General features: G+C 34.7%; 1 protein-coding gene across 1 annotated transcript in view; it reads left to right on the top strand.

Moving 5' to 3' along the window:
• myo10 (myosin X) overlaps window positions 1-12,622 on the top strand; it is a 129,889-nt gene that overhangs the window by 49,920 nt on the left and 67,347 nt on the right. The window contains exon 3 of the mRNA XM_055014180.1: window positions 2,569-2,727. Within this exon, the coding sequence (XP_054870155.1) occupies window positions 2,569-2,727 (159 nt within the window). The remainder of the gene's footprint in view (window positions 1-2,568; window positions 2,728-12,622) is intronic.

Raw genomic sequence — 12,622 nt, 5'->3', positions numbered from 1 at the left:
TGTGTCGAAGCTGAAAAAAAAAGCTGAGCTGGACTTCTTATAGATGAAGCCCTTCAGACGAACCGTTCCAGGAGAAAACAGACTTGTTTGACAACTTAATTCTGTTTACAGTCAACAGTCCTGAAGTTAGCTGCTGGTTGTCGGCTGAAAACTCACCTCCACCTGCTGCTGCTTTTATTTGGATGATTCTACCAAAAAGCGGCAGATAAACCGAGTCTCAGTCAAGATTTGGACCAGTTTAATGTAGAAATAATCAAACAACTGAATATCTACAGTAGAGTTTGTTCCTCATCAGTCGGTATTTGTTGGTTAACATGTTTTCTATCTGAGTGTTTTTCATTTCTCTGGAACTATGAGCCACTTGTTGTGTCTTCTGGGAAATGTTTCGTCTTCGGTTTGAGCTCCTCGGTGTGAAATCTGAAGGTCACATCTTCCTGACAGCAAAAATCCACCTTGAAAACAAAAACTGATTAGAAAATTAGCTTTTCAAGATGCAGAAATCATGAAGTTCCATCAAGTCGAGAAGCTGAATTTCTTTGATTTTTAATTGAACTAAAACTTGACATCCTGTAGATATTTTACTGTTTACATTTTAGTGTAAACACAACCTGCAGTTCAATCTAAAAGTCCCAGAATTCTTTTCACTTGATTTTATGTCACAACTGAATCACTATTGGCTTTTTAGTTGCATCAAGCATCACAGAATTTTATCTTTTTTACAGAATTTGGTTAAAGCAAATGCTGTATTTTTGGCAAATTTTTAAATAAGACATTTTTTAAATAAAATATCACAAATTTAAGGGTTGTTTTTGGTCATATTTTTCCAGAAAACATCAGATGAGTAGTTCAGAGACGGTCGGAAAGTTGAAAATATGATAAATCGTTTGCTTTTTTGCGATGATGACTGTGCAATATTTTATCATGATTGACACTGATGGTTTTTTGTTGCACCAAGCAGCACAGATTTCTGTTTTGTGTTTATTTTTGGGGGTTTCTTTTTTACGTAGTCTGGTGAAAACACAACCTGCAGTTCAACCTAAAAGTCCCAGAATTCTTTTAACTTGATTATTGGTCACAACTGAATCACTGATGGCTTTCCAGTTGTACAAAGAAACACAGAATTTTTTTGATTTTTACAGAATCTGGGAGGAGAAAAAGCAAACTTTTTGGCTAATTAGTAAATGACGCCTGTAGGATTACATTATTTTCATGAAATGTCACAAATTTAAGCTTTTCTTTCATCGTGTTTTTTCAAAAATGGCATATTAGTCATTCAAAGACCATCAGAAAGTTGAAACTACAGTGTCTTCATTTATTAGCATTATCTGCTTCTGATAATGATATTTTGCTTCACTGCTGAGGAACACAATTCACAGCAGCAGATAGAAATAAACAGAAAGATCAGAAATATAAAATATCTTGAATAGTTATAAATAGAGCAGATAAAAAGATAAAATGAGATTCTAAACAGAGACGATGGTTGATCTTTCCATTTGAAGGGTAAATACGACCCAGAGTTTCGTCTCTCAGGTGCTTTTGTTCTTTAACAGATGACGAACGGTGAGTTTCATTTGACTCCAGGAGTCGGATGAAGCTTCTCCGTCGGCCACATGTCGCCTCAGAGGTGAAACCTGATCTGTTTAACTCCAGGTGAGGTTCAGGTGCAGAAGTTATCAAAGGGAAACACTGGAGATAAAACCAACCTGCTGTGTCAGGAAATCTAAAAACATTTCATCCTAATAACATCAATTTTCAGCTTCTGTATTTCTTTTTTATTTATTGTTTTTACTGCATTTGTTCCCTCAATAATCTCAAAACTTGTCGACAGGTTTAAAGTTAAAAAATACCAACTTTGTCATCAGATGAAGCTAGTTTAGCTAACGTAGCACATGCTAGTTGCACTGTAAAAAAAGTAAAATCTGCAAAGCTGTTGTAAACCTGACACTCTTCCTGCCAAAAAAACCCTTTCAGAAAATGTAAAACTGTATAATTTGTCAAATATTTCTACTATTTTAATCAATTTTTTTCCTATTTGAATACAGTACATACATTCTCATTAGCATATTTCTGTATAATCTGTTGATTTTTTCTTTAATATATTTTATGTATTTTTGTTTTATTTCATTTTACTTTATTAAATTTCTTAAAAATTTTATTTTACTTTATTTCATTAAAATTTTAAATTTTTTATTCCACTTTATTTTATTTTATTTCACTTCATTTTATTTTACTTTTTTTATTTTGGTTTAATTTGATTTATTTTATTTCACATTATTTTATTTTACTCTATTTTATTTCACTTGATTTTAATTTATTTCATTGGATTTTATATTTTTTCACTTTATTTTATTTTATTTTATTTATATATGTCTAAAAATAATGACCAGACTTAAAGTGGACATTCAGGAAGCTGAGTGATTTACAATCATTTCACCGTTTAAAGCTTCATGGAGGAGAACGTTGATTAGAAGTTCCTCCAACAGAACCATTAGATCTTCTTCTTCTCAGCACATCAGAGTGGATTTGTTTACCTTTTTGTTTACATGTTCTCTGTGTGATCTTTCACAGGTTTACACCTACAAGCAGAACGCCCTCACCAGGCAGAAGGTCCAGCCGATGCACCTCAGCAGCGTAGCCGGCGTGGAGGACATGGCGGCACTGGAGGACCTCCATGATGGAGCCATCATGCACAACCTGTTCCTGAGATACCAGCAGAGACACATCTATGTGAGTTTAACCAGCAGAACGCTGATTCACATCGTCTGGATGTTGGAGAACGGTCCGACTGCAGCCGTTATAGAACATAAAACTAGAAAAACACGCCGTCCTCCTCCAAGGCTGCTCATTCCCCCATAGGGCATCATCAGAGATGCAGCATTTATTTATTGGTTATTGATGATCAGAAATTAGGACAACATAGAGTGTGGCCTTTTAATGTAGATGTACCCACAAGAAGAACTTCTTAAAGAGCTCTTTAATCAAATGTAAGATCCTAAAGAACCTTTAAATAGGTTCTAACCAGCCATTACTTCTAGGACGTGACGTAGTGTTCACTTGTTGTCATGGTTACAGTGACACCGTGCCGCTATCTGGCAGTGATACAAAAATCTTTACCAAATCCGTGGATCCAGACTATAAGCTGCATCACTGCCAGAATCTAATCACTTGGTCCTTGAGTCATTTGTTTGGGGAGACCAGTCTAGAACCTTCATTCTAGAACCTTCATTCTAGCCTGATGGAACCAGTTCTTTACCTTTAACTGAGTCATTTCTGACCAATTTTTGGACAGGTTATGTCAATTTGGATAGATTTTGTGAATATTTAGTCATTTTGGACTATTTTTTTGGTCATCGTTAACAAGTTTCAATCATTTTCAACACATTTTGAGTCGTTTTGGCCAATTTTAAACCATTTTGGACCGATTTTTAGTAATTTTGGATGTTTTTTGTCACTTTATTTCATTTTTGAGTTGCTGAGTCATCACATCTGAGGATATTAAACATGTTCTGTCCAGACATGAACTAAAGTTGACTTTACTGGTAGAGACCATGTTTATGATGACAGTCTTCAGTTTATAACGACTCCTAGAACTCTGGAATCATTGAAACACACAAATCTTTGTCACAATTAACACAATCCTGTATTTTAGTCCTTTCATAGATTTATTAAAGGTCTTCTGGTTTATCTTTGACTCCTCTGGACAGAATTGGTTCAGTTCATCTAAATCTGTTGTCTTTCAGACTCAGACTTGTTTCTTCATCAGTCCACAGGTTCTTGATGGGTTTAAGTCAGAACTTTGGGGAGACCAGTCTAGAACCTTCATTCTAGCCTGATGGAACCATTTCTTTACCACTAACTGAGTCATTTCCAACCTATTTTGAATAATTCTAGCCATCTTAAAAGTAATTTTGAACAGGTTTAAAGTCATTTCTGAGTCTATTTGGACAGATTTAGTCATTTTGGACAAACTTTTAGTCATTTTGAACCAATTTTTTAGTCATTTTGGACATTTTTTTTCATTTTGGACAAATTTTTAGTAATTTTGGACCAATTTTAAGTCATTTTGAGCCACTTTTTAGTCAAATCCGTGGATCCAGACTGTAAGTCGCATCAATGGCAAAATCTAATCAGTTGGTCCTTGAGTCATTTCTGACCTTCCCTGAAAATTCCATCCAAATGCATTTTTGAGTAATGTTGCAAACAGACAGATGTAAACTCTTTTTGTTGTTTTTGTCTTATTTTTTTGTCATTTTCAAGTAAACAGTTGAACAGGTGTAATAAAGTGATCGCTGAGTGTTCATTATAGCACTTTCCAGATCGTGGTTCCTGCAGCGAAGGGGGATTTAGAAAAGAAACTAACATGCAGGTGGTGGAAATCCTAGCTGCAGTCTACATCTGGTGAATCAGACGAACGTTGAGCTAAATCTGAACTCAGAGCTGCTGCTCTGATGGAATTTTAACTTAAACTTTAACAAAATGCTCCAGAGACGAACACTTCATCCTGATGAATCCATAACGGTTGTATTATTTAGGTTAAATTCCACGACTCCTAACACTGCGGGGTGCTAGCTACGTGGCTACGCTAGTTAGCATATCATCAATAATTACCCTTGTGTCGTCCTGCGGGTCAAAATTGATCCGTTTTAAAGTTTGAAAATGTGGAAAAAAATATATTTTCACAGTGAAACTTCAGATGTCCACATTTTCAACATTTTTGGGAAATCTTTGAAAATTCTTTGGTGGAAATAAAGAAATGTTAAAAATGTTTCCTAAGAACATTCACATAAAAATTTCACTGGATTTTGGTTGATTTTTATGTGAATGTTCTTAAAGAAAATATTAGAAGTTTTACTGATATATTTGGAATCACTTGAGATGTTTTTAGGATTTCTTTGGAAGATTTTTACTCATTTTTTGAAAATATTTACAAGAATTTTCTTGCCAAATTTGGGGCATTTTTTTTAAATGAGGCTTTTAAGGGAAACTTTTAAGAAATTGTTGGAATTTTCTTCCTGAAGATTTTGCAAATTTTCAGAAATTTGGGGAATTTTTTTGCTGAATTTTTGGATTTTTTTCAGACAAGGAAACAATATTTTTGGTGCCTGTAGATGAGGACAACAGGAGGGTTAAAAACACCACAGCCTTAATTAGTTTTGTAGCACTTTAAGAGACTTTATTAATCCCAAAAGGAATTCTTGTGTCAGAATAAAACAAAAAGACAAAACATGAGGAATACAGCGCATAATAAGGAGAAAAATAATTAGATATAATAAGTATGATACATTAATGAAATAAAAAAGGCAGGAATAGGAGGTAGAATGGATAGGTCTGTAGTTTAATTCTCTGATATATAAATCACCCATAAACAACACTACAGGGTCTAACCCTTAGATTTATTATTACTGGGTCACTTTTTACCAGATTAAACCTAAAACTAAAGACATCTAGAGACTTTAGGCTTGTTGAACCATTAAAACTCCTCCGTCCATTGTTCTCTCTTTAACCCACACATTGCTGATGTCCTATTTCCCGGCACAGATTCATGTAATTACCCTAAAAAAGCAGAGTTTTTCTCACATTCCCTCCCACATTAAAACATCTCTGGCTGCTCTGAAGTCGGACAGTTTGGTTTCTTCTACTGATGGATAAATTTGGGTGGTTTTTGTCTGTAAAGGATCCATTTATTGATGCTGTTTGTTACAGATTTATGTTCAGACGAGGCGTTTTCAGACCTGGATGATGTCTTTATAACTTTAAAACCAGGTTCACAGTTTCTCAAACATTCATTTTTCCTCTCAGTTTTGCAGAAACTCTCAGTTGTTTCACCGTCTTTATAAAAATAAATTCTTTGGTGTCTATTTTCAGTTCTTGTGGTCAAGTCTGAACTAAGCCAGCAGTCGTTTTACTCCACATGACACTCAGCTGGACCTAAAAATAAGAAAGAAAAAAAAAAAACATTCTAAACGACTGAGTGGACAGTAAGAGGATCGTTGTCGAGGTTGTTTCCCTTTTGGGTCTAATTTACACCAGTTTGTGTCTCGTTTGCTTCATTTTGTTGACTTAAACTTAAATAAATTACCAGATGATATCCAGTAAAATGGATATGAAAGGTATTCATTAAAGTATTAAGATAATTTTTTTAAAGAGCTAAAAAAAAAAAAAAACAAGATGATGTTGAAAACTGTTAATAATGTCCACATCAATAGTCTTTATATCATTTTTTATTTTTACATTATCAGACTACAAAATTGCACATTTTGTCGTATTTAAATCAGCAAAAAATATAGTAATTTTTTCTGGATATTTATTTTGTTATTTCATGAAGAGATATAAATATATAGATGTGTATATATATATATATATATATATGTGTGTGTGTATGTATATATTTCTGCAAATAGATTACTAGATAAATTGCTGGATAAATTACCAGATAATATCCAGTATAATCACATAAATATTTATTAAATGACTAATATCATTTTTTTAGCATTGAAAACTGTAAATAATGTCCACATCAAAAATCTTTTTTTTCAATATTAGACTGTGTATAGTTTTTAACATTATTTATTTAAAAAATGTAAATACTATTAATATTTTAATTTAATACTTTTTTTGTGATTTTACTGGATATTATCTGGTAATTTATTAATAGTAATTTAACAAAACAAGGAAAATCTGTAACATACCAGTTACAATAAAGTAAAAAATAATAACAATAATATAAATATAAAAATAAAATAAATACATCGAAAATACATAAAAACAAATGAACAAATCATTATTTTTTGGCTCATTTAAATACTTTAAAAATAGTGTAATTTTGCCGTTGAATATTATTTTAAAAATAAATAAAAAAAATAAATACTTTTGATGTGGACATTATTTACAGTTTTGGGCTTCTTTTTTTTAAGTGATCAACAAACAGGTAAAATGTGTAAATTAACAGTTAAAAGGTCAGAAAATGATCTGTTTTTGTATCTAAACTGATTTTCAATGTGTGATTTCTGTAAACGACCTGAAGCACCATTTAATCTATAAATTCAACGCGTCGTACATCAGATCCGTGTTTCATTTCAGCCTCTTTAAATCTCAACCCAGTTGATTTCTGCTCCTTAAAGAAAACCCTGAACCCGGTGGAGACGAACTGATTGGATAATTCCGACCATACGGCAGCGTTCACATGTCATTAAAGCTACGAGAAGCACAAGGACGTCTTTGTGTTTGTTTCTGCTGGAGAGTTTCAGAGCGATAATCGGTCAGAACAAACTCAGACTGTTAAGTTCTGCAGACGTTTGGAGGTTTCTGAAACACAGACGCTTTGTTTGCTAATTATCTGGTTGGAAATCAGGACAGAGTGCAATTAATGAACGTTAGGAGGAAGAACAATAATAAAATAAAATAATAAGGAGGAACATAAGGAACATTTCACTTAAATTTTCTAATTTCTTGTGTAATATTTCATTAAATGTGCAATAATTTACCACCTCACTATTATTACCAGTATTACTTTTGATTTTTATTATTATTATTGTTACTTATTTTTTCTATTCTAGTCTTATTGTAGCTCACTTATTCTTATTTTATTATCAAAATAAATATCTGTAAAAACTTTTCATGTTTTTTGCTGATTTGAATACTACTTTGAAAAAACAACAATTTAATTAATACTTTTTATATAATTATACAAGATATCATCTAGTCATTTAACCAGCAATTTATCTAGTCATTTATTTGTCGTAATATATTGATATATATATGATTTTTTTCAAAAAATAACTAAATAAATATCCTTAAAAACTTATTGTATTTTTTGCTGATTTAAATAAAACAAAAACTGTAATTTTACAGTCTAATATTGCAAAAAAACAAAACAAAAAAGACTTTTGATGTGGACATTATTTACAATTCTCAACATTTTGTTGGTCTTTTTTTAAAAATGACATTAATGATTTAATAAATACTTTTTATATGATTTTACTGGATGTCATCTAGTATATATATATATATATTTTTTTTTTTTAATTTATATATATATATATATATATATATATATATTAGTGGTGGGATGCGATTAAAAAATTTAATTAATTACAGGTTTTGTAATTAATTAATCACAATTAATTGCAGTTTTGTCAAATAGCAATATTTGACAAAATAAGTGAAGTTTTTCAATTCAAATAAAATTGTGGTTGACAGTTGAATCAATGAATAGACAAAAATTTACTTTAAAAAAGGAAAATGGGACATATAGAAAAAATGATTTTGATGACTGAAAGCCTGAATTTAGTTGTTTTTTCCACTGTATGGCACATAAAATCAGCATAAGTAGTTCAAGGAGCTTCAGAAAGTTGAAAATCCAGAGATTCATTCTGTTTTCATCTTTTCTGGGTCTGATAAATGGTGGAATTTTGATGGTTCTTTTTATAGGAATATTAATTTTTATTTATGTAATTTTTTTATAAACAAAAAGTTTATAATGAAGTTATTAAAAGAGATATTTTTGTTGTTTAGGTTATTCCTCCTCCTAGGAGGCAGAGCCTCGATGGAGTAAAACCTTAAACCACAAAAATGTTTCATTTCTATTTATCTGCATTTTTCATCTGTCTGCTACATTCACAGATTACTGCAAATCTAAGTGCAATTATAGCGATTTTATTCAACATTTTAAGACTTTCTGTAAACTCAAGCACTGTCTAGAAAAGTGGTCTATTATGGGATGGCTACACCGTTAGCCGTTAGCATGACTCGTAGCTAACGTTAGCTCTGGTGCTAACAGCAACATGTTTTACACTGAGGTGATACCGTCAGCTTGAAGTGACGCAGTGATCAGAAAACTCTTTGTTGTACAATTTACACACAACCAGGCTTTTATCCAAGCTGCCATCGGGAAGATTTTTAAAAGAAAACTTTCTGTCCAACAAGCTCAATCTCATCTTCCTTCACTGTTCACCAGAGCCTGACTTCACTCAGTGCTTCCTGTGCTTCTTCTTCATGGCTACAAACAGACTTTAGGTTCATTACCGCCACCTACTGGGCTGGAGTGTTCATCAGAGTTACCAGAAATGAGGGAACTGAGGAGGGTGCAATTAAATGCGTTATTATTTTTAAAGCGTTATTTTCGCAGTATTTAATTAATCGAAATTAACGTGTTACAGTCCCAGCCCTAATGTATATATATATATATATATATATATATAGATACCCTTGGAAACATACTCAGATCTAAATCCAGTCGGTTCTTCCTCCCTGGAGCTCATTTTTGGACTTTAAATTCCTCAGACGTCAGTTTCAAACCAGGTAAAAGGTCCTGACCTTTCTGCTCCGTCGTTCCTGGAAACGTCCTGCAGGGAATCGGCCGAGGTGACGTCTAATAGATGGAGTCAGGGGCATCAGAGCGAAGGGGCCCCGAGTCAGAACCTGTCAGGGGCCCCAGATTCCTCCGAGCTCCCCTGCAGACCTCTGGGAGAATTAGAGGAGGAAAATTAACGAGGAGGCCTGCTGCTGCTGAAGCTCATCTTTAACCTCATCAGACGTTTTATTTTAATCTCTGCAGGATCATTTAGAGTTTCTAGAGGCTTGTTGGACGTTACAATAATCACTGTTAGGATGTTTTTTCAGTTCACTGTCAGACAGGAGCAACAAAAAACAGAAAATATTCACACTATTCTTCTTAATCACCACCAAAAATATCCAAAAACATTTGAAAAAGATGCAAAATCAGAACAAAAATATACAAAAAACACAAAAATATACAAAATCAACCCAACAATATGCCAAAGCGCCCCCCAAAAAATACAAAATTAGCACAAAAATATAAAAAAATCAACAGAAAAAAACACAATTCTACTTGACTTGAAGGCTGATGTCAGCATGTTGGTAGGTGGTTGGTCAGAACTATTAGAGACGATGGAAGAAGCTTTTTACCACAGATTTAAAACCAGGATTTGGTTGATTTTTACATTGCACGGCTCTTTAGGTAATAAATCAAACACAAAGGGACAATTATGTTTTCAGCAATGCATCGAACTAAAGACATGCGTCATCAGCATCTACTGTATGTTGGTCGGAAAAAGTTTTATCCTTCTTTTTTTGCATTTTAAAGCACCGAGAGTTGCACAATGAACAAGTTCAAAACAAGTCTTGAATAATTTTATGTTCATTCGTCAAATTTGCAAGAAAAGGCAGTTTCATATTTAAACACCCAACAGTCCTGGAGCAACAATGATCTGTTTCCTGCTGCAGAAACTTGGACGTTTGTGTGTTTTCTGACTGAAAGAACGTCGCTGTTGAACCTCTTTCAGGCCGTTTTCATGAGATTTCCTGTGCATCGTTGACATCTTCTGCATGTCGGTCAGAAAAAGTCCTGAAAGCCTCATGAAGCTGTGAGGAAGCTGGACAGCAGCAAACACAACAAGATGAGGAGAACTCAGCAACACGTCTGACCTTTAGTTTTTTTCCTTTTTCTTCCCTCTAAACCCCCCACACACTCGCTGCACATTTTCCAAAGCGGCGTCAGGTTTCAGAGTTCAAAACAAACCAAACTGCTGAAATAGAAGCCGGTGCAGCCAGGAGAAGTCTTGGTGGCGTCGCTGCGGTGGTGACTAATGGATGGAGAGGGAGGCTTTGGAAAAAGAAAAGGCATCAGCAGGCATGTGTGAGAAAACCGCCGGATATCTGCACAGAATCGACGAGGTTCTCACAGTCGGAAACGAGAAGGTTGGACAAGTTTTAGAGACGGTAAATCATAAGAGCAGCTCTCCATCTCACCGACGTGCTTACATTCCAGGAAAACTACATCTTCAACCAGCTCAGTCAAAACAAGAAAAACACGAGGAGAGGAAAAGTCACGAGTTTTAACCTCAGAAAGACTCTGAACCTTTAAAAAGACTCAACATACTAAAACCTACAACATAAAAAGGCAAATATACGTCTTTAAACCTGCAATAACTGTCTTTTTTGGGTGCAGCAGAAACACGTTTTAAACAGGTTTTACATGCAATTTTCAGCTAATATGTAAAACTTGCAAGTAACCGGTTTCATATTTAAATATCCAACAGTTCTGGGCAACAATTATCTGTTTTCTGCTACAGGAACTTAAACGTTCCTGAAGAACCGTCACTGTAGAACCTCCTTCAGAACTTCCTATGTGTTCATACAACTAGAGTTACATCCTGGAACCACTATTTGTCCTGATTAGCTGCCCCCAGACCCTTTAACTGCCCTTGACCTGCCCCTCCGACCCTTTAACTACCCCTTAGCTACCCCTCAGACCCTTTAACTTCCCCTCAGACCCTTTAACTGCCCCTCCGAACCTTTAACTGCCCTTGAGCTGCCCCTCAGACCCTTTAACTACCCCTCAGACCCTTTAACTGCCCCTCCGACCCTTTAACTGCCGTTGACCTGCCCCTCCGACCCTTTAGCTACCCTTGACCTGCCCCTCAGACCCTTTAACTACCCCTTAGCTACCCCTCAGACCCTTTAACTACCCCTCAGACCCTTTAACTGCCCCTCAGAACCTTTAGCTGCCCCTCAGACCCTGTAACTGCCCCTCAGACCCTTTAGCTGCCCCTCAGACCCTTGACCTGCCCCTCAGACCCTTTAACTACCCCTTAGCTACCCCTCAGGCCCTTTAACTACCCCTTAGGTGCCCCTCAGACCCTTTAGCTAATTTTAGCTGCCCCTCACACTCTTTAACTGCCCCTCAGGCCCTTTAACTACCCCTTAGCTACTCCTCAGACCCTTTAGCTACCCTTTAGCTGGCCCTCAGGCCCTTTAACTACCCCTTAGCTACCCCTCAGACCCTTTAGCTGGCCCTCAGGCCCTTTAACTACCCCTTAGCTACCCCTCAGACCCTTTAGCTGGCCCTCAGGCCCTTTAACTACCCCTTAGCTACCCCTCAGACCCTTTAGCTGGCCCTCAGGCCCTGTAACTGCCCCACTGACTGACTGACCTACATTCAGCCTCATGTAAATCAGTCTGGGGGCAGTTAGTGGGGTATTTGCATGAGCAGCTCCAGACCTTCCTGCTTCTCGGTGTTTTCATAAATCAGATGTTTGACTGTAGCTCTGCTCAGGTGAAGAAACGTAAACAGTTTAGAGCCGGACTGACCTCAGATCAGCTCCTAGAAACGTTCCTCCAATGTTTGGATTCTTTCTTATTAACAGAAACTTCAGACTTCTACACCTGGGACTAAAACCTGGCAAAAAAATGTTTTAAACTGCCTTTAAATGTAATTTTTGAACATTGTCATTCTTCAACTTCTTCTTCTTCTTCTTACTATTATTATTATTATTGTTGTTGTTGTTGTTGTTATTATTATTGCTATTTACAGATTATTATAATACATGACTTCTGACTGGATATAAATCAGCAAAAAAAATTACAAATATGTTCTGCTATTTAAACGAAAAAAATATGTTAAGGATTGAAAAATACAAATACATTTCTGAAGTACTATTGTTATTATTATTATTATTATTATTATTATTATTATTATTAATAATAATAATAATAATAATAATAATAATAATAATAACAATAATAACAATAACAATAACAATAACAATAACAATAACAATAACAATAATAATAATAATAATAACTAAAATTTGAAAAAAAA

The sequence above is a fragment of the Amphiprion ocellaris genome, chromosome 10 (genome assembly GCF_022539595.1).
Source record: "Amphiprion ocellaris isolate individual 3 ecotype Okinawa chromosome 10, ASM2253959v1, whole genome shotgun sequence".
Classification (NCBI taxonomy): Eukaryota; Metazoa; Chordata; class Actinopteri; family Pomacentridae; genus Amphiprion; species Amphiprion ocellaris.
Note: the sequence above shows the minus strand (reverse complement) of the source record. Positions and strands in the feature narration are given on the sequence as shown.